This window comes from Cimex lectularius, unplaced genomic scaffold (assembly GCF_000648675.2).
Source record: "Cimex lectularius strain Harlan isolate CLEC.00 unplaced genomic scaffold, Clec_2.1 scaffold115, whole genome shotgun sequence".
NCBI classification, from domain to species: Eukaryota; Metazoa; Arthropoda; class Insecta; order Hemiptera; family Cimicidae; genus Cimex; species Cimex lectularius.
The window spans coordinates 249,314-272,025 of record NW_019392707.1 but is presented as its reverse complement, the minus strand read 5'-3'; the positions used below and the strand labels follow the sequence as shown (position 1 = coordinate 272,025).

At 35.4% G+C, this 22,712-nt stretch overlaps 1 protein-coding gene across 7 annotated transcripts in view; it reads left to right on the top strand.

Annotated features, from left to right (window-relative positions):
* Positions 1 to 7,949: 7,949 nt before the first annotated feature.
* Positions 7,950 to 22,712, top strand: part of LOC106666929 (homeobox protein onecut) — a 96,722-nt gene continuing 81,959 nt past the window's right edge. For all 7 annotated transcript variants that reach the window (XM_014394476.2, XM_014394475.2, XM_014394474.2 and 4 more), the window contains exon 1: positions 7,950 to 10,239. In XM_014394476.2, coding sequence (XP_014249962.1) covers positions 8,883 to 10,239 — 1,357 coding nt within the window. In that variant the 5' untranslated portion in view covers positions 7,950 to 8,882. The remainder of the gene's footprint in view (positions 10,240 to 22,712) is intronic.

Genomic DNA, 22,712 nt, shown 5'->3' with positions numbered 1-22,712 from the left:
TGGTCTACGGACTGAATTTTGACCTTAACTTCAAAAACAGTTGGCCGTCTGTTCTCTTTTATATTTTTTTAAATCATAAAAGTGATTTTTGAAATTGTAAAAATTATGTGTAATTAATTTGTTTATATTTTAATAATGATTTACGGGTTTAAATGGAAAGATAGGTAACAATTGTGACTCCATTTTCTCCTAAATTGATAAAATGAAGACTTTTCTATTTGACCATTAATTATTAATCATTTTAGACAAATATTTTGTTAGGTCGCTAGCTAGGTAATTTTGACAAAATTGTTCATCAAACATCTGCCATAATAAAAACGAGCGCACGCAGGTTTTATTTTTCTTTTTACTGGAAGCGCAGTGCGTGTCGAAATCGCATATGTTGTTTTGTCGAATTCAAAACCCCCACCCTCCCAAAAAAAGGCAGGAAATGCACATTTTCTTTTGCCAAAGTGACAATACGGGAGGATTTCCAAGATCGGACGGTTCGTACAGTGATCCTTCCATGCATCCCACGCTTTCGATTTAATTGAAATCTCCCTACGGCTGAGAGTTTCCTGGTTTATGGGATTGAACGGGGTAAAACGTGTTGCAGGATTTGGCTCCCTGAGGGGCGAATAAATGCCAAATAAATTGGAACCCATTGTTACACTGGGTTGGTATGTATTACGGGTGGCTGATCCTAGATCCGTGGAAAATAAAGTAAAGAAGAAAAAAATTGAAAAACTATACCTCTTTTTGAATTTGTCTTGACAAGAAGCGTCAAAAAGGGAATTTTGAAAAGGAAAAAGGAAGGAAAAGCTCACGATAAAAGGAAAACGGCTTTTTCATGCCTTTATATAGCTGATTGATAATCAGTTCTAATAATTTGCTTGTTTCCTTATTGCAGGTGGAATGGAAACATTTTTTTTGAGAAGTTTTATCCGATGCCAAATAATATTTGATGAATTTAGGTATGCATTCAAAAATCAATCAATCATTCAAATTAATTTTATCCAGGGACAATCTATGTGCAGGTTGTCAGGCTACTCGCATCACAAACTTTGCCAGTGAATTTCACACCTCCAGAGTGACAAAAAGATCGTATGAACCACGGTCCTATTTTCAGCCCTTTCGCAGATATTCAACGTTTTTTTCCAACTAGCTACAGTTTTCGTCATAAATCATACGAACTTTTTTGTCACTCTGGAGATGTGAAATTGACTGTACAGTTTGTGGCGCGAGAAGCCTGACACCCTGGATATACAAATTGCATAGTCATAGCCAAAAATAATTTTATGTGTTAACAATAAAACCGAAAACTACTAAACCGATTTCGACGAAACTTTCACACTTTGTTTTTATTAGTGCCAGGCGAGTTTAGAGACTATAAAATGGGCGCCAGAATTTACAAAAAAAGAAAAAAAAAGAAAGAGATTTCAGGAATTTGTGGCGTCCATTTTCATATCTGTTTTCTCAGCTATCAGTTGTCCAGTCGGGCCTTCGCCTACCGGTATGATATGCGTTTCCCGCGTCTTTCGAATTCCGATTTGGAGGAGCTACCACCAGTAGACGCAAAAACTACGTTAACACTATATAGTCACAAAAATTACTGACTCGATTAGAGTTCCAAAACTACAGATTCATCATAGTACATAAACACTACAGAATTGATTCCGCTCATGTAAAGATAGGAAGATACAAACTTCACCGTTGTATCTTTACTATAGGCAGGAGAAGTGTAGGTACGAACTACCGACATTTGGCTTGACCAACAAACCATCATCAAAAGTGCTCCAAGTGAACGTTTATTTAGTGTACAAAGATAAATGCTATAAAAACCGATTTTGTTTTACAGGTATGTATACATTAACAAATATAAATTATGTAAAAAATTAATAAAAATTGCTTTACCGAACTCAATTAGTTAAAACTAAGTGGTCACGGGTGGTTAAAACTGCTAAACGTACATAGATTAATATAATAGTTAAAGAAGTAATTACTTCGCTAACAGTTCCACATGGCCACTTCATAAGTCGCTGAGAATCGAATCCTGATTACACGACATTTTCAAAATGGCAAAAAGTGGGAAAATTCGAATGAATGTTTGTAGGTTGAGATGAGGGTTTGGTGTCCGAGTGAATCGAATACGCGATAGCTCAAGCGGTTGGAGTAGCCGAAATTCGTGGCTTCGAATACCGCTTGTGACACTAACTTATTCATCTCAACCGAGACTATAAATAAAAAGTATAATTAATTGAAATAATATTAATATTCTTTCTAAAATAAAAAAGGAGAGGGTGTGCTAATATAGCACATACTAATGATACCAACGGAAGTACCTTTTTAATTCAAATGATTGCAATTTTGAATTAAACTGGCTTTTGCAGTTATGATAAACAAATTACAAGGTCAATCATTGCCATTATGTGGATAGAATTTAGAGAATCCATGGTTTTCTCAAGGACTTCATTCGTTGCACATGTAAATATCTAATATCATGACTAAATACAACCATTGATATCAAACTTTCAATTGTGTTAATTTAATTTATATGTATGGTCCTATCTAGCAATAGCAATTTCTATGCTCAAAATAATGTGTTATATAACACTTTTTATTATCCCCCGGGAAACGCCGGGTTGCAAAGCTACTACAAATTAAATAAACTACTCAACGAACAATAAACATAAATAATCGTAACAAAATAATAACTAAAATACTATATTGAACTATTATTTAGCCTCTTTTTTAGTACCAATAAATAATAATCTAATCTGTAAACGACAATTCGTTATGTTTATGTGAATATTTGTATAATTAATGTGAACGTACAAAAGTTAACCTTAATTGATTATTTAGCCTCTTTTTTAAAATTCATTTTTCAATTAGAAATTTCAATGAATTTCTCCTAAAATCCTCCACATTTTCAAATGTAACAAAATTTTTCATTTTTTTAAAAAATATTTTAGTAATTGGATAGAAGCTAGAGCGTTCATATAGGAAGGTGTCTATTGTATCTCGTGTTGAAGCCATAAGAACTAAGTATGATGCGGTCCGTTCTTTTCTGGAGTATAAAATGGGGAGGATGCTTGCTGGGAAGAGATGGAGAGGAAAGAAGTTGAACGTGGGTGTTAGAATGGGATTGGAGGTTAGTGTGGAATGTTTTGTAGCTGGATTACTAAATTTACAAATAAAACATTTAGGCTGTGGTTAGAAACTTAGGCCGAAGGATCGAAGTATTCGTGATTGTAAGATCTGGATTCTGCGAAGATTGGAAGGTTTGGTTGAACCACATAGTTCTATGCCATATGTCCATATTGGTTTCAGTATTGAGTTGTATATGAGTATTTTTTGTCAAAGGAGAGTTTAGATCTGTTGTCTAGTAGTCTTTTAAGTAATCGGTATCATCGGTTCAGTTCTATCCTTTTGTACGGGGATTCCAGGTGAGTCGTTTGTCTAGATACAGCCCTAGGTAGCGGATGATGTTTTCGCTGGGAAAGGTTGTGAGGTTATAATAAATTGGAGGTAGAATGATGAGATGGAGGGTGAAGGTTATTTTTGTGATTTTGAGTTTGATTCGCCATTTTTGATCGATTGTTTAATGAAATATGTGTGGCTGAGGGTTCGGAGAGCTATTACGGGGACGGAACTAGAGGATAAAATGGCCATGTTATCAGCGTATGTGGACGTTGATAATAACGCTAGACTCAAGCTTAACGAGGAGCTCTAAATAAAAAAAAAGGAGATGGACAATAGTCCAATACTGGTCGCGGTGCACAGTCGAAAAGAGGCCGGCTCCTATATAATCTAATCTAATCTAGGATATTGATGACGCGATGGGAAGCGGGTAGACAGTAGTGGGCCGAGGACGCTAACATTAGGGACTTCCCCATTCGCCCTTTACAAAGGAGAGTGTGAGGATCCGACCCATACTCTAAATACCTGTCGGCCAGGTAAGATTTAAGGATGAGGTAGTGTGTAGAGGGTAGGATGGGCTTGAGTTTCCAGAGTAAACCCAGGTGCCAAACTCGATCGAAAGCCTGTTCGTCATCAAGAAGTCTCGAGCAGCTTTTTTTTTCTTCTCAAGGGAGGATGCGAATGTAAATCGTTACGGTACAAAGAGACATCAAGGAAAATGTTCAGTCCTATAAGGAATGGCGCACTTTCCAAGGTATGGCTATAACTATAGGAGTTACTCAATAGACCTATTTAGTACTCAGTGGAGGAAAGAATTGTCTTTTGCATCAACCTCCAAAAACCCTTCAAAATAGAGGATATGATAATGTCCACAACACGATCGCAATGAATCGTTTGTATGTATATCATAGGAATTTTGAATGAAATATAAACAAGAGTGGGCCAAGTATAATGCCATGAGGAACACCCACGGTACTAAAAGCTGGAGACGATTTGACAGTGCCACTGGGAACCTGTTTTTGACTGCCGTCCCTGGAGATATGAAAAGAACCAAGCCAGGACACAGCCACGAATATCATATTTTTCAAGCTTCATCAGAAGTTTTGAGCAAACGAAGTTAAAATTCACAACTATCTTCAAAAATACAGAAAAAAGAATGGTTTTGTGGGCTGCCATCATCTACTTCGAAATGTAGAAAAGAAAGTTTAGAAGATCACAAGTGATTTTTTAAATTCTACTTTTAATTTCAATGGGGGTGAATTTATGTCGTTTTAATTATAATTATCTGCTTAATAATAATTATAACTGATAAACAATTATTCAATACATAACAAAACTATAATAACTAGATGTGATTTGGTCGTTACTGATCATTTTTGGTCTGCCTGTCCTTCTGGGTCGGTCGGTCAGACCCGTTTCCTTCACTCACTTGACGAAAAATGGCAAGTACACCAAACGTAACATGCTAATTCCGCGACAAATGAATCGGACAAACAGGAGGAAAACTAAAAGACAGATACAAACAACAATAAAGTCGTTTAGGGGCAATAACGGAAAATCAAATTACGAGGTTTATAGAAAACCATTACGATCCCTCAACAATACTGACTGACTAGCATGAAACTACGACACGACGTACAGAAATGAGAAAACTTGAAAATATATAAACAATACTGGATAAACAATCGATGAATATAGATATTTTTCCAGAAATAAAATACATTTTCTTGCAAATGACTCAGGATCGTTGAAAAATCATATTTTTTTATTTTAAATAAACACCTTCATGTTCATCACTTCGCAGAAACACAGGGACAAATCTCACAATAATAGGAGTGATAATTTACTGAAACTCAGACATTTGTTAAAGAGGATTGGTAAATTTATATTAAATTGCAGTAGTAAGTTTTAAATTTTTTAGGGATAAATAATGTTTGTTTTTTAAGCGTGGGGTGAATTTTTAGCGTGAATTTATTTAATTACCATTACAAACAAATATAATAAATTTGAACACTTTGAAATATTTACTGATGAAATAAAACTATTGACAAGTACATAAGAAATAGAAATATTATAACAGCCTGATGTACATTACAAAAGGTCTGTCGCTTTTTTATTTTATATTTATCAAAATAAAAATTACTAATTCCTTTATGATAACATAATGAATTATAAGGTAATAATTATATACAGTTTATTAATAATGAATTATAAGATGATAATATAATAACTGAATACATAATTAAATAATAAGTAATGGTAAATGGATTGTAGTGAGCCAACTAAAAATAGTTTTTATTATTCATAATAAATTATCCCGATGTAATTCGTATCAGCATTCAATATTACAATTTTGTATTACAAACTTATTTTTGCTTTATCCCTGAGTTTTTAATATAAAATTATTATTCACATGAACGTAAGTCAGTGATATTTTAGTTTCTAAACTTAAACCATTTGGATAAAGAAGAATATATACGTTATCATTACATAGGTAGTTGTTATTTACTACACTGGAATGTATTTTACATTATTAACTTTGAATAATGTAATTTTTTAAGAATAATTTTTTTAAGGGATGTAATTTCAGCGTGTATTTTACTATTAAGCTGTTGGGAAATAGAAAGTAGAAATAGTAGCAGCCAGAGGTTCATTACAAAAAGTTATTTAAAGTTAAAACTTTATGCACACTACATGTGGGTTTATCATTTATATTACGTTTGTTACAATACATGAACATACTTATCTATTTAATTAAAAATAATAACTGATAGATATTAGGGGATTGGGTTGTAATAGAAGAACCAAACACGATTTATTTTGTAAAAAGAACTTTATTGTCATTACTGTATACACATATAATAAAATTATTTAAAATAGAGTTTTTGTATGATTTATGAAGCCTCAATTCAAGACAGTCAACTTGGAATAATAAAATTAATTCATTATTAGTACTGACCGTCTAAATAATTTAAAACTGTAGATAATATCTTTATTTTTTTTTACATTTATCAAAATAAAAGGACGAGAAGAATGAATGACTAAACTAATTATGCACATTTCATTATTTAAGTATATTTATCATTATTATAACTGCTGAATAATGGTTAATGAATGGCAACAGTACAATAAGAAAGAGTTTTTTTTGTGTAAATATAACTTTATTGTCGTTATTAAATAGATATAAAAAAACAGTATATGTGTTGTTTTTTTAATTTAAGAGGTTTGGGTAAAAATAAATGATACATTTGTATTACATAATTGTACATTACACTTTGGTTAAATGTGATTTACATTAGAATCAAAAATTAATATTAGAAAAAATAATGATCTTTTCGGAGAGGGTAAGTATTTCTAGAGGGTATTTTACAACACTTAGGGTAAAATTAATTTTCAAAAATTGATTGATGAAATAGTGCTGTTTGGAAGAAGGCAGGAGATGTGAAAATAAACATACAGAAGTGTTTTACAAAAAAGTCTATAGTTCAAGTACTATAATTAAAATTTGGAAAATATGTGGTTTTATCTTTTATTTGTAATTATCAGAATAAAAGGATAATAATAAATATAAAATAATTGGAATATGATTATCTAGTTAAATAAATATTATAACAGATAAACAGTGGCGAATGAATACTAATAAAATAATTGAAGAGATGTTTTGAAAATATAACTATTCAATTCACAACGAAACAATAACAAAATTTCTGTGATCGTTTTCTGAAGACATTTGGACAAAGGGGGCTGGATAAATGTCTCACTAGGGGTAGTTGTAGACTGTCTATTATGCTCAAGTTATATGTGTTTGACAATCCCAACTTTGAATACACGAAAATGACAAATATTTGAATAAGTATTTCAGCCAAACTGGTGGAAGACAAAAAAAGTTGGCTATCAACGTTTTGTGGAAAAGTAAGTGGCAAAAATTAACAAAAAAGGACGTTGTATTTAAGGAAATTCAAGGCAAAATAACCTGTTTTAGTCTAATTCTCGGTAGTAAATTTTAAAAATGACAAATGGGTCACGTTTATACGTTCCAGTGAAAGTTTATTCTGTTTGACACAAAATTGGGTAACCATTTTTGAAATAACCATTTTATCGAAGTAAAGTAAAAAAAAGGTTAAAAAAATTGCTTAAAGACATGAAAATGTTAGCTTAAATTTTTGGACTTGTTTCGCTGCATGAAACTATTTTACTCTATTTGAAACAAAAATCTTCTGCATTCGAAACTGGGAGTGTAAAAGAAAAACTCGAGAATTATATTATTAATTAAGGAAAGACCATTTCCAATACTAGTTTGAGGTTTCAAGCTCCGAGTGAGATAATTTGAAACCTGAATTTTAACATATCTCTCAATTCAAAGTATGTACATTTTCTTCGAAATAAACAAAAGAGATTGAATTGTGAAATAAAAAATAAAAAACCTTAGAGCAAAATTATCGAAAATACTTGCCGTTGAATTAATAGGGAGGGACTCCTGAACTTACGGCAACGAGAATTTGATGGCAGGAAGGTGAAAACATCTTGGAAACAGTCGAGACGACACTTTTCCACCCTGAAAAACCAAGATGCCTGATGTGAAAACTCATCGTCGGAAACATTCTACACGCGTTGAACGTCAATAATTATATTGTTTTTAATAATAGCCGAGGGTGAAAATCGGGAGGGTTGTGTTGTAAGCCGTTGTTCGGGGGAAAAGGATGAGCGAGAGGGAAGAGAGGGTTATGACTGTGTTGTGTTGTGTTGTGACGTAACGGGAGGGAGTCTGTAAAGAACTGGGAGGCGGGAGTGACAAGACCGAGTTCCAGTATGCAATGAGAGGGCAAAGCAAGCACAATCAGGAGTAAACAGGAGGTGGCCGGGGTAAAAACACTATTTTCTGTATGAATACCGGTGTAGAATACGGACGGGTGTTAAACTGTGAAGTGTGTTTGTTTAGGTCGCGGTCTAAACTGAGTTTGCTATTGATTGCTTTAGCCTTGAACAAGTGATATTGAGCCGTGCATCGATTTGGTGGAGTAGGCCAGGAATGAACTTGGTAAACAGTGTAGTAGAGACTGGTTGTAAAAGTGTTTAAGAGAGCGGAGGACTCCGGGATGTCGGGTGTGCGGATGGGGTAACGTGAGGCGATTGGAAAGGGGGGACGAATGCAGCTGCTCTTCTAGCGGACATATGCCAGTAAATATTCACGGAGCGTAGTGAGAGGAGGCGAGAGGTTGAGCCTGATATCGTAGTGAGTGTTACGGATACCTATGTTACGGAAGAGCGCTCTATACTCGGTTTCATGCCCTCAGTATTGATCCGATGTTGGCTGTGCAGTAGTCGACGACGCAAGTATGTTCAAAGTCGGGAAAATGTTCTCCTTCGGTCGGAACTCTCTCTATTCCGTGAGTTAAACGAAATAAAATTTTCCGGTCCGATGTGGTTCAAGTGTGTGTAGCCGAGTGCCGTGAAAGGCTATTAACTAATCTCTATGAAATACCATGGAAGCTATCGTCGAAATGGCGGAGAATCAATCGTTAGGAGAGGGTCTTGTGTCTGTGGAAACGGTCGATTCGGCGGGCCTAAGCACGCATGGCTTGATGTCCGCTGGCGGGCTCAACATTTCCCGTCCTGTCGTCGCCAGGAGAGGAGTGCTTTGCGACGAGTTAGAAGTAGACGTCAAAGAGGAGAGTGGGGGCGAACTTTCAGAGTGCGAGGAAAGCAAACAGCTTTCAGTAATAGTACAACCACACGAACAAGAAGATTCACGAGATTCCCGTTTACTTAGTCCTGGAAAAATATCCCCGTCCTCCGTCAGTGGTATATCAGTAAGTGTGGCAGGAATGATAGACGCAGGTGATTTTCGTTCTTTACAACCCGAACCGACTTATCAGACGTTGACGTCCGTAAACGGAAGGATGTCTCCACCAGGATTCAGCCCTGGGTCGTCATATGCCACACTGACACCTTTGCAACCCTTACCTCCTATATCGACGGTGTCGGACAAATTCGCCTACGGACACACGACGAGTAGTGTCAACGGATCGTTTACTGTCATGCAAAACAACGGTCTCGGACTTTCGATGGGTGTCAATTCTCCTTATGGCTATGACAAACTACCTTCAATGAGTATGTCCCCCCATCACTACTCGCCCAACAATTTATCCGGTATAGGATTATCACAGCAACACTCTCCTTTGTCACCACAAAGTACCTACAGTCAAAATGGCCTTAACTCACCTCCTAAGAGCATGTCACCCAACGGGTACGATTCTCCTTACAACCAAAGGGACCTCGTCCGAGGTGGTCTCGGTGGACAGAGTCCGCAATTGAGCCCACCGTCGGCATCACTTCACTCTCCTCCGAGCACGTTAGTAGGCGCTCAGTTTACAACTTCTGGTTCGTTGCCTTCTCTCAACGGCTTAACGACAATCACTCCTCATCCACAGACCCCGACTGTTGTTGTATCACCTCATCATTCTCCTCCGGCCCTTGTACAACGAGAAGCAGTCGTTGTCACGGCCACATCACCTCCTAAACAACAACAGACATCCACGATAACGCTGAAAACCGTCACCCAAGCCTCATGCCCTTCTGTCGGAACAGGAAACAACGAGCTCGAGGAAATCAACACCAAAGAACTCGCTCAAAGGATATCTGCCGAATTGAAACGATATAGCATTCCACAAGCCATTTTCGCTCAACGAGTCTTATGTAGGTCGCAAGGAACACTATCCGATTTATTGAGGAACCCGAAACCTTGGTCCAAACTCAAGAGCGGCCGAGAAACGTTTCGCCGAATGTGGAAATGGCTTCAAGAGCCTGAATTTCAAAGGATGTCGGCGTTGAGGCTAGCAGGTAAATGTTTTTCAAATTCAAACCAAAACAAAACAATTATCCGATTCAAAAGCATGGAATGTTATACGAACACGTATATCCTTTAAAAATTATTATTTCATTCCGTAGTCAAATAAATATTCAACGAGGGTGCAACAGACAGAGTTAATTGAAACGTATCTTTTTTTCGTTTAAAATAGTTAGCGAGAGCAAAAGGACCCACGTGGGTCCAGGGGCGTAACTCTATTGATCTGTAACACGTGGGACAGTCCCAGGAGTTATTTATTCAGTAAACCTTTGATTTCGAGTCTTGCGGATTTCTTATGTCCGACTCCTCTCATATTCAATATAAATATAGGATTAAAGATAATCTTTAGCCACGTATTAATCGTTGACATTAATGTTTCCCCTTCTCTTTGTTTACATGCCCGTTGAGAAATTATTTATGTTCTATCAAATTAACTAATTAACAGGTTTTTCATATCTCTTTCACACATGATTTAATCCTCTGATTCCATCTATGTCATAACGTCGTACAATTATAATAGCACGACGATTTTATGTTCGATTATATTTTGTTCAATTCAACTTTTTGGGCTGTTTTTATTTTATGTTTTTATAGCTGCAGCCGTTTTAATTTTGCCTCTCAATCACCTTCAATATTGCATAGTACACTGTTTAATGTTTATTTTTTGTTTGCATTAGCAATATTGCATTACTGTTGTTATTTAATTGTAAAAATGTGTCTAGTTCATTATTTTACTGTTAGATATCTTGTTAATTTTGGTTTTGCTTATTAATTTCAAATTTCAGGAGCGGAGAAAAATCATATTAACAACAAGAGTTTCAGCAGATTGGCAAAACCGTTTTCACAACAGATAGCGTTTTGCTAACAATTTTGAATTTTCTATTTAACAAAAATCAAAATACAGTTTTTAACACCCTCTTTTTTTCTTTTCCGTCAGTTTGTCTCATACAGTCGATACTTTTTCGGAAAAATTCTCTTCCAGGCCGAAAAGAGCTCGTATATCACTTCGGAACAGCCAAAAACCCGTTTTCGTAGGGGGGGGGATAAATTCAGGAAGTGGCAGATGAAAGGAAATTAAGCCGCACGACGGCTGACCCTCACCGAGTTCACACAGGGGAGGAAAAAAGCTAATGAAATTACAATTTCCACCCTCCTTGTATCCCGGTTGATCAAAATCCACACTACATTTTAAGACAGTCAATTCCTCGACACTCGTTTGCGATATTTAAAAAAAATTAGAAAATTTACACCTGAAAGCGAGAAGACACACCTATGTTAGAAAAAAAAGCTATCGTCTCATTTGTATAAGTAAATATTATGATCAAGAGAGTCTTTAACGCGTTGATTTGAAAAGAAAATAGCGTTTCATTCAAGGAAATTAAACCGTAGTTTTTTGTGGTGAAATTCCGTTTCATTAGGCAGAGTCTGTGCACGAACGGGGCAGGTGTCGTCTGTTCGGTCAGTTCTGCCGATTAGATAAGACCCCCGGATTCATCCCTATTTCCTTCACATCGGAGGGAAAAACGACTCAACACGGCCACGAATTCGGCAATGTTTAATTTGAGAACTCGGTTGTTCATCCCTGTAAACAATTTCCTCGCGAAAAACCGAAAGTGGTATTGATAAGGTAAACCGGTTCATTTCAAAACGCGATTTATTGTTTCAGAATACATTACTGTAATTGAGCGCATACGAAAAATTATTATCAAAAAGACACCGGCTTGCCGTAGGTTAGGTTAATACAGCGTTTTAATCAAATGACAGACGTTTGTTGAGGTCTGCAGGGCGATGAACCCGGTCCTTTCTGATCATCCTGGTCCGCATATCCTCGCCAGTTTGACTGAACATGGTGAAATGCGTTTAAAAGACCAAACCAGCAAGGAAAGACGCACCATGCTGACCAGAAACGAGCATATCGTAAAAACCTCAAACCAAATTTATCCATGACTAGAAACAGAGTAATATTGTCTTAGACTTGTGAAAAAAAGTACGTCTCAAGCATGTTGGATAATTTGTCCGAAGTGTGTTAAATCCGTGTGTCAAGTCCTCATTTCAAACATGCATACAATCGAATCCATTTAAAAAATTCATTAAATTATTTGGTTTACTTGCTTTTTGACTACATATACAAGAGGCTCAACCCTTACATGAACTGAATTGATTAACTAATTGACTTAACGTCATAAATAATAAGTCATAAATTGTACGTACTATAAGGATGTTTTATGCACCGTAATTCAATAAAATCATAAAACATTGTGATAAATTTTTTTAATCGTTTTTTTGACCTGACAATTTTTTCAAATTTTGTTTTCGAATAAATCACTTTCGAACTTTCATCACGTTATCTTTCCTGACGTTGAATTGTTATTTCTGATTTTATACTTCGATTCTATTCTATTATTAAGAATTTTGTTTTGAAATATTAATCTAAATTCCAAAATATATTCTTGTCATATCTCGGTAGAGTTGATATGAGCTTTCAATTTAATATTGCATTGAAAAATCAAGGATAAGGCAGATTTGAAAGGAAAGAAAAACGTTCAGTTCCTTTTGTCAAAATGAGCTTTCCAAACTATTATATAAACTATATATATAACTATTATAATTCACTTATTTCGTGGTCCGCTTCACCAATTAATATATTACAATTAATTAAGGTACTTAGTTGAGATAAAACTATAACTAGATTTTAAGATAGAACTATTATATAATTCACGTTGAACAAACATAAACAAATATGACTTACAACACTGAAATTTAGTATATCTCTATCTCTTTTTACTGTAGGTAGATATTTGTTAACCTTGTGAATTATTAATAATAGTTTTAAAGTCCCGATCCAAAACGTGAGGGAGGAACCTAGTGTTTTTCTTTTCTCCCAAATTGACTTATCACCGATTTTTAAAAAAAATCTTGTTTTATATTTAAGGTGTATGTTTTGATATATAATTTGTTAATATTTTAAAAAAGTCAAGGCAAATGAGTAGATTTTGAATTGAATTGACGAAAAAAATAGACTTCCCAAGATTTCATATTTGATTTGCAACTTGGTAGGTGGTGGAAGGTTGAATGCTTTTCTCGACTGTTGGACGTGAATCTTTCCAACCATGAACCCCCTTTCAATTCGACCATTCCATAAATATTCTAATCGAATTATTTCTTTCGTACGAAAGAGGTCGCTTACTCCGATCCATCCGATCCTCTGTGTCAAAGAGTTTTTCACCAAATCGTTTGAAAATTGGAATCTCTTTTTTTTCTCCATGCGTTATGAAGTCTTAGGCCTGAAGCAGCCGGTTGATCGGGGCGAGGGTAAGGACAGGGGGAGGAATTTTTATATCGACATTAACATTGTCGTTAACAAAGGGGGATGAAAGGTCTTTGTGAAACCATTCAAGTCTGGAACAGCGAAAAGAGGGGAGGATTTGTGGTCGTGCTTACGAAGGGGGAGGCGTATACCGTAGGACTGTTTTCGAAGTCGCTCTTAATACACTGAAATGTTTAATAATTGTTTATTACCCGGCTGGGCGAACGTTTGATGTCCAAAAAGGTGGCGGTTGTTTTTTCTCTTATTTCCACTATTGTCGTCCAAAAGCATAACTAAAAATTAAGGAAACCAACATAATCGCTCAAAAGTAATAAACAACTCATACAAACATGATTTTTTATTCGAAAACTAGATAGATGTTCTGGTTTACTCACACAAAATGACATTTATCGTGAAATTGATAAGAAGTAAAACGACCTCACTGGTCTGACTGTATATGGCGAAGTGCAGTAACATATCTGACAAATCAAATTAGCGAACCATAAGCTACATATAGGACCATAGTCTTACATTGCATAACCAAAATTTATGGGAAAATATAATTCGATTCGATAGTAACAAGCAACACAAAGCAATAAACAGTTCAAAAATCAAACACAACAAATGTCTGATGAAGACTGCGGGGTGATAAACCAGTAGTTTAGTCGTTTTCGATCATCCTGGTCTGCATATCCTGGCAATGGTGAAACGCGTCTGACAGGCTAAAATGTAGTAAATATACAAACATAAATTATTCAATAATTGTTATATGTAAATATTATTATTAAAAATCAATCCCTTTTACCAATTTTTACAAAAATGCCTGAGTTACAATTTGTCAATTTATAATTGCGCTTAATTAAAAATAACCGTACATGTTTCATTTTCCCATCTGTAGTTTAATTAATTTAATAGGTGAAATTATCGTAAAGTTTGTAGACTCCGCTGAGCCTCGCTTTTTCGCGCAAATCAGAGAATTTGTTTAGTAGACGCAACATAGTTTATGGATTTAACATGTCGTCGTAAGAGAAATATTTCCCGTTTTGCCAAAAATTTTACGAAACAGGAATTTCGAACTTGAATTGTTCTAGAGAACTCGTTTTAAACACAAATAAATTGGGCTCTTTCACCCAGATATCAGAGTCTTGGTATATTAAAAATTAACAGAAATTAGTGTCTAGGTATTTCAAAAGCTTTGTATGTAAATCTAATCTGTAAAGTTGTAAACTTAGTATGAAAATCAATCATATTTTAAAAATGCCCAACAATATCATTATATTCATATTTTTTTCAACTTTTTACAAATTCATCCGAAGATCGCATTATAGATTCAGAGGGCGCAGAAATAGTGCGAAAAAATTGGGTGATAGTACACAACAAAACAAAACAGAAAAAAACAAAAAATCGTACCTCAACAGGGACTAGGGGGATAGAGACCGTTGAAAGTTGTTATAAATAGGGCCTACGATAAAAAAAAAAATTTTTTCGCACTATCTCTGGGAGACCTGTGTAATCCAGGTTTTCTTTTTTTTTTTCGCAAAAATATATTTTATTTTACATATGATAGAGTACTTTCACTTAGCACTATTCCACTTTTCATTAGACAGTTAATGAACTTCGATCGACGGCTATTGCTTTACTTTTTTTAAATTAGATTATTGATTTATACGCTCATATTGAACTTTATTATTTGGTGTTTTATTATCAACCAATATTCGGTGTATTTTCTATACCGATATGATGGGGATTCTACCAGATTGTCGACCCATCGTGTAATTTCTTTTATAGGATCAAGATAAATAGGAAAAATTGCAACGACGTTATCATCTTAGGAAAGTAAGGGCAACAAGTTTCTTAATCATGTATAATTTTTTTCGGGTAAATATAAGTCCGATTATAAATATTGGGTAGGAGCAAAATGAATGTAAGGTTTGAGAATTTGTTTCATTTTCGCAGGTGCTTGTCATGTACACAAAGCTAAATCCTCAAATCAAATTTATGAATTATAATAAATACTTTTGAGCGTTATCTTTAAACGGAACATTTTAGTACATATTGAATTTTATAAGAGTGAGGACCTGCGAAATTAAATATGTCCAAACTAGATTTTCGTCAAATTTATTTCTACGAATTTAAAGTTGGGCGAAGTGCGGCCCAAACTGCGCTAACATCAATACAGTTTGGGGGGAGGGAAGCATTAGCGAATGCACGGTGCAGCGATGGTTTCAGAGATTTCGTTTTGGAGATTTCTATCTCGAAGACAGGGAAGGTCGCGTAGGCCTTCCGTTGTGGACGACGACCAACTCAAAACGTTGACTGAAGAAAATTCAAGTTAGACAAGACGGGAAAGTGCTTAGAGCTTAGTGTTGACCACTCAACCGTTGTTCGCATTTCGCCATCTGTAGCAAATTGGTAAAGTAAAGAAGCGTGACAAATGGGTACCGCACGACCTAACCCAAGCATAAAGAAAATAGACATTTTTAAATGTGCATGTCTCTTATGTTGTGCCACAAAAATGATCCATTTCTCGATCGAATCATCACATCCGATGAGATGGATTCTGTACGATGACAGGAGGCGTACACGTCAGTGGTTAGACAAGGATAAAGCGTCAGAACAAAATCTGAATCTAAAAAAGGTTACGGTGACTGTTTGGTGGTGTACTGCTGGGGTTGTTCACCATAGTTTCCTGAATTATGGTGAAACTATCACAGCAGAGAAATATTGCCAAGTAATTGACAAAAGGCATTGGAATTTGCAACGTCTTTGTCCAGCATTGGTAAACCGGGGCCGATTCTTCTTCTCGATAACGCCAGGCCACATGTCGCAATGCCAACCCTGCGGAAACTTAAAACATGAAAACTCTCGCCTACAGACTTCCACCCTTTTAGGCATTGTGATCACTTCTTGAGGGATAAAATTTTTAAAGAACGCGGTGAAGCCGAAAATGCGTTTCAAGACTTTATTATTAGTCTATTAGTCTAGTTTATTATGAGTCGAAATAAAGATTTTTATGTCAGCGGAATAAAAGCGCTTATTACACGTTGACAAAGATGTATAGATTGTGATAGAAAATGTTTCGAATAAATTTTCATTATTTGATAAAATTTAAAAATAGTTTTGACTGCCTTTTCAAAACCTGCATTATTTTTGCACCAGCCAAATACCTTAAAATCAATGTGCGCTAGAAACGACAGAATCTTTTTATGATCTACAGTATTTAGAAAGTAAAAATGTTCATGTACGACTTCGGGCTCCGAAAGTAGCCAAAATTCATTGATCATTATGTTTAAAAAAATGTAAAATTTGTATATGATACGTTATTACATTCGTTAATCAGTGATTTCTCGTTTAATTAGATTGTAATTTTTATTCTCTTGGAACTGAATTCAACCAGGAGCTGGATTTTGATGTGGATAATACACAATAAAATGTATTGTTTATGTTAGGGATTAATATTGTTAAAAAAGTTAATTTATCACGATAAAATATCTCAAGACTTACAGAAATTGCACTGCCTGTTGACAAGCCAAGTACTTCAAAATCCTCTCTGATATCACTTTTATCAAATTGTCCGCTTTACGCTTTCTTTGATTTCTTTGTATTCATCATAACAATTGGTGCGTTTGTTAAGGACACGTTACGTTCTTCTCAGGGTGTTTTTGCGAATGGTGCCGTTAACTATCGAAACGCTGAAGAAAGGGGGGTCCTTAAAAATAATGAAGTCGCAAATTCAGGGCGTAGTCGGTCGTCGGGCCATGAATCTCGGCGGCCTTGAATTCGAACCTAAATTGCTTCCAAATGGGCTCTTTTTCAATGGAAAACCCCGGTGGTTGATCTGCATTTGCGAACCCCGTAAAAAAGAGTGTAATGTCACCAATTCTTCAAATGTTTGTGAACATTCTCCAGCTCTAATGACACCGACAGATTTTTCAAATCCTTCCGTGAAGTTGACCGCAGTTATTTAAATCATGATGTACTTACTGTAATAACGAATGGTGGTCCATTCTTATACGAAATTTACAAAAAGGCAATGAGAGTGCACCATTTCACGCAAGCTTCATTAATGTATGTTAAAATTGGCCCTCTCATGAAAAATGAATCGACATTCATATTCGTTTGATCTAAAAACCAGCTCTAAAGTTTGGATTTAAAGTTGAATCTTATATCGATGTTTAATATGTGACAGATATTTTTTGGAAATTAGTGTGTATGTTGTGAAAAAGTGTTTTACTCAATTTTACCTCCATCAGATCTTGTAAGCGTGTATAAAAAAATTTGCTACACATTTAACATTTCCTAAAATGGCCCAATCAAAAGTGTGATAAAATGTCACATTGTTTGAAATTTGTCCGTTAATTAAAACCCGAATGCGAAAGCCGGCAAACGTAGAAATGTTACTTTACGGGATCGTAACGAGATTCGAGTTTGGGGATTTGTGTTGGGCATGAAAAATCGCATGTTGCGCCGTGTACGTCAAATCTGGAAGATTTGCATTTTGATCGTAATAAAAGTAGGTATTCACTTTGAAGAAGGTGTATTATAACATAAATAAGATTTTGAATGGTGTTTCCTACCAGGCGTTTACACGTAATATTTTACCCGTCAAGTTCGTTCACAATAAATTACGATATACGCATTAATAAGACTTCGATTATGGTAATACAATAAACAATCAGAACAGATTGAAAATCAACTGGATAATCCACGAGAGAAACTTACGTTTTGGCTTTTTCTTTTAGCAATTTTGTTTTAAAGTGATCATTGGAACATACTTAGAAAAACGCTCAATTTATTATTATTATTATTTTAAAAAATAAACTGTCAGAATTTTCTCGTGGCAGATTTTCGTGAAGCTTTATTTTAAGTGTATCTTAGAAAGTATTTTATTTTGTTGTGAAAATTTCCTCTTGAGGTCAGTGGTGTGATGAAACTCCAGTTTTTGGTAGTTTCTGATCGTCCTGGTCCGCCTATTCTCGCTAGTTTTGCCTCACTGTTTGTTCATTGCTATATATGTGTCTTAAGATTTTAATCCAGAATGAATAATACCTAAACCAAATAATAAATTATGCGATGCTTTTGTTTTTAACACAGATGTTTAAATTAATAACTGAAGTAATGAGAAATTTTATACGAATCTAATGTGCAAATGAGATTTTGTAGTTCTGCCGGTTTCTGATCAGCCTCGTCCACCTAGCCTCGCTGCTATGGGCGTTTCGTCACTTTACCATATCCAATTAAGGATTTATGTCGAATTTATCTGTCGTGGGAATTTAATCCAGAATCAATTATCGTTAAACGAAATAATTATGCAAATTTGGTTTAATCTTTGAAAACGTATGCATAATGTTTTGTTTAATTTAATATTTTACAGACTTTTCAAGTAAACTATGGGCTGGCCGAGCGAAAGAGAAATTATTACACTTATGAAAACATAACGAATGAGATTTTGTAGTTTGGTCGTCTACAATCATCCTTCCTCTAAAATTGCTTGTTGTTTTGTCAGGCGCTTTTCATCTATCTACTCATATCTTGTTCTGTCCGTTCTCGCCAACTAAGGGAGTTGGGGTTGGCCGTGCTTCACCTTTGCACTTGTGAGTTTGTACAAAATGTGATTTTCTTGAATATCCGTACACTTTTTGCCAATTGGACTTACCTGACTTTTTTTTCAATAAAAAGTGTTAAAGTGCGCCTTTTTCCGGTATGGCCGATTTGTTCATAGGATGAAAGGGGAATTAATATAGAGGTTCCTTTAGCAACGGGCGGCTACAATATACTTCCTTACAAATAGACAGGAGAGCCTTATTGAAACGGCGTTTTCAACCGGATTGTAGGTATGCGGACACGATATTAAAAACGGCAGCCAGAATTAAGTAATGCTGCACAAGCCGGACGAAACGTCGTAATTGAGAAAAACCAGCATAAAAAACAAGACAAACAAAGAGTCCCGTTTGTTCATTTACGTTCTAACGGAAGTTGGTGTAAACTTTTTTCGTCGCATGTTTGTAATTTATTTGCTTGACGATTTGTTTTTACTATAAAGAGTCAAATTGTCAGATTTGTCACACATTCGACATTTCGCTACATTTTTCTCTTTGATCATAAACGAAACATTAAATTGTTAGTTCTACGCACCTTGTGTATGAAAATTTACACAACATACATATACATGCAGTATCATATTTGCATTCACACATTTGGTCAGCGCTGACGCACAAACTTGTCTCCGTCACCCTGGTAAAATCTTACATGAAACTTTGCTATGATTTACGCTTAATAAATAGAAATATCCGTTCTAAGTCCGTGTATGTTTTTTATTAGAACATTTAACTTTTCGTGTCACTCACAATATTTACTATCAAATCTTTTTGTTTTCTACCTAAAAACTGAGGATTTTCCAATTTTCACCTTTTTGAAAAATAATCCATCCGACATCAACAATTGCAGTCAGACTTTTCTGGTCTAACATATGCATCCAGGCAGTATTCCTATTTTTTATTATGACACAGTATACGAGGCGTGGTGTCGTTATGAAACAGCACGCCGGATGTTGCACTAGGCGTCCGTGTCGTCACAAAAGAGGGTTCGGTCCAAACCGGTTGGCAGGGTGGTTCGCCCCGTTTTGAAAAATTGTTAACAATAACATTCCATGGGCGGGCATAACCCAGGCCGTGGAAATTCATTCGCAGCCGTACACAATGAAAATAACATGAAACCAAATTAAACAAAATGGCAATATGGGTCCTCTATTAAATCTTCATGTACCGATGTTCCAGGTTAACAAAACCTTCGGTAGAAGTTAAATTGTAATGTCTAATCCCGCCTTTAAAGCGACCATTCCTGGCCTTTTGTTCCAAGGTATTGAACATAGTCTGCATAAATGAATTTGGGAATATACACCGGTCACAGGGGTGTTTCGTTATTAATATAAGGACAATAAAACATTAAACAAATCAAATTTATTGCACTAACCTCGATGAATTGTATTCTGTGTAAATTACGTTGCGTAGTTGGAACATCTATCTTTGCCATTGTATTACCGAACTTGATTCTATCTATCAATTTCTCTTTATAAGTTTGTAAAGAAATACACGACTAAAACACATCTAACTATACCAAAATTGGCCATTATTACTGATAATACAGACAAAAAAAGAGCATAATTTACATTTTCTTTCATTTGAGGATAACGACAGACATTGCAGAGAGGAGAATACGAACAGAACACACATCGAGCAAAGCTGGATGTGGATAGGAACAATCGATATGGCGTCAAAAATTGTGAAATATTTGTAGTGTATGTGGTAAACACGATTAATTTCAACATCTCCGAACACCCTGGATTGGCAATTCTCGCTGTTGATGTCTGTCATACGCGTTTCTGAACGTCAAATACACGTTAATTCTACACCCTCGGGGCGAAGCTGGACAAGTCAAATTTCGGCAAAATAGGAAAATGCATATTACAGTAGGTCTTCAGGTCTGGGAGACTGTGTATAATATTTTAAGTCGAGATTTTAAATTTGATGAAATGTGAGCACAAAAAAAGTTAAATTTTGAGATTTCCTCCTGTGGTCCTGGGGGGGGGTAAACCTTTACTTTGATAGTTGCCTAACATCTTGTTCTACCTATCGTCTTTAGAGTCAGGGCAGACCAAGATGATAAGCAACTATCAAACTATAAAGAAAAGTTACTACAAAAATTGAATTAGTCCAAGGGGGTCCAAACCTTAAAATGGCAAGCCTTAAAAGACTTTTTTCTTTTTTTTAAATTATCCAGTTTTGCCAAAATAAAAAATGTGCTTCTTCTTAGCATATAGCGATACTGGGGAAGCAAATATAATCGGAAACAAAGTAGAAAATATCTTCATCTTTACACATTCAATAAATGACATATTTTTGTAAGTAGCACCGCATATCATTTTACAATCGCACCGGTTCAAATTCCTGTTATTCTGGCCTATTTAAGAAATATATATATATATATATATATATATTTGGAAACATACATAAAGTATAACAGTATAAAAAAGAAACAATTCGTCGGAAAAAGAATAAAAAAGTACATGAACACAACGAATTACTGATATCTCTCAGAAAACAAAATTTCTAATTAAGGCCTTTTTAATATGTATTTTCCCCTCAAACTACAAGTATAATAAAATAGTCTAAAAATGCAACGTTTCAATCGAAGACGGTTAAAATAGTACATATATGAAGGCTACGGTTACTATGGATGCGAATTCTGACGAAATTTTGTCTTGACTAGTACGTTTGAAATCTTCATCAGAACAAGGTAGTTATATTGTGCGCGTTTTCCGATAGTCAGTACGTTTCTGCCTCCTAGCAAAATGGACGAACTTAATGAGTTTTAGATTAATTAAGGTTTTTAGTTGAGATAAAAAAGTCAATGGCACGAGCGGGATTCGAACCCACGATCTTCGGCTTGATACGCCGCTGCTCTACCACTTGAGCTATCGTGACCTCGATCCACTCGGACACTAACTTCCCATCTCAACCCCACCTTTTGAGTGCCATTGACTTTTTTATCTCAACTAAAAACCTTAATTAATCGTAACATATTAGTTGGTCAAGCGGACCACGAAATTAGTGAATTTAATGAGTTTTATTTTCTTGAAAGTCCGTTGATTAAGCTATATACAACTGGTTAGAGCAACGGCGTATTGAGCCGAAGGTGCGTGGGTTCGAATCCCGCTCGTGACACAAATTTTTCGTCTCAACCAAAAACCTTAAATAAAAAGAATTATTCATTAGAATAATTAATATAGTCAATTACGGCCACTAACCAAATAGGGTTTATTGCTAGTGTTGATTTCTTGAGCAAATTCTTTCTCCCACTTTGGCCGAGGAAGTTGTGATATTTTTTGTCGCTCATGTCCCACAAACACCGATTCACAAAAACAAGACTAATCAGTTTAGCTATATCCATGGTGAAAACCAAAACTGTCTAAATTGAACGTCAGAACGCACGAAAAAATCAATCTGGTTGGAACGCTCGAATGGTTCTGACGACATCGTGCGTGTTCTGACATGCACTTCGCTGCCAAAGTAAACACTCTCATTGGAAAACATGTATTTGTTTGTTCGGACGAACTCGTCAGAAGAAAATTTCGGCAGAATTCGCATCCATAGTAGCCGT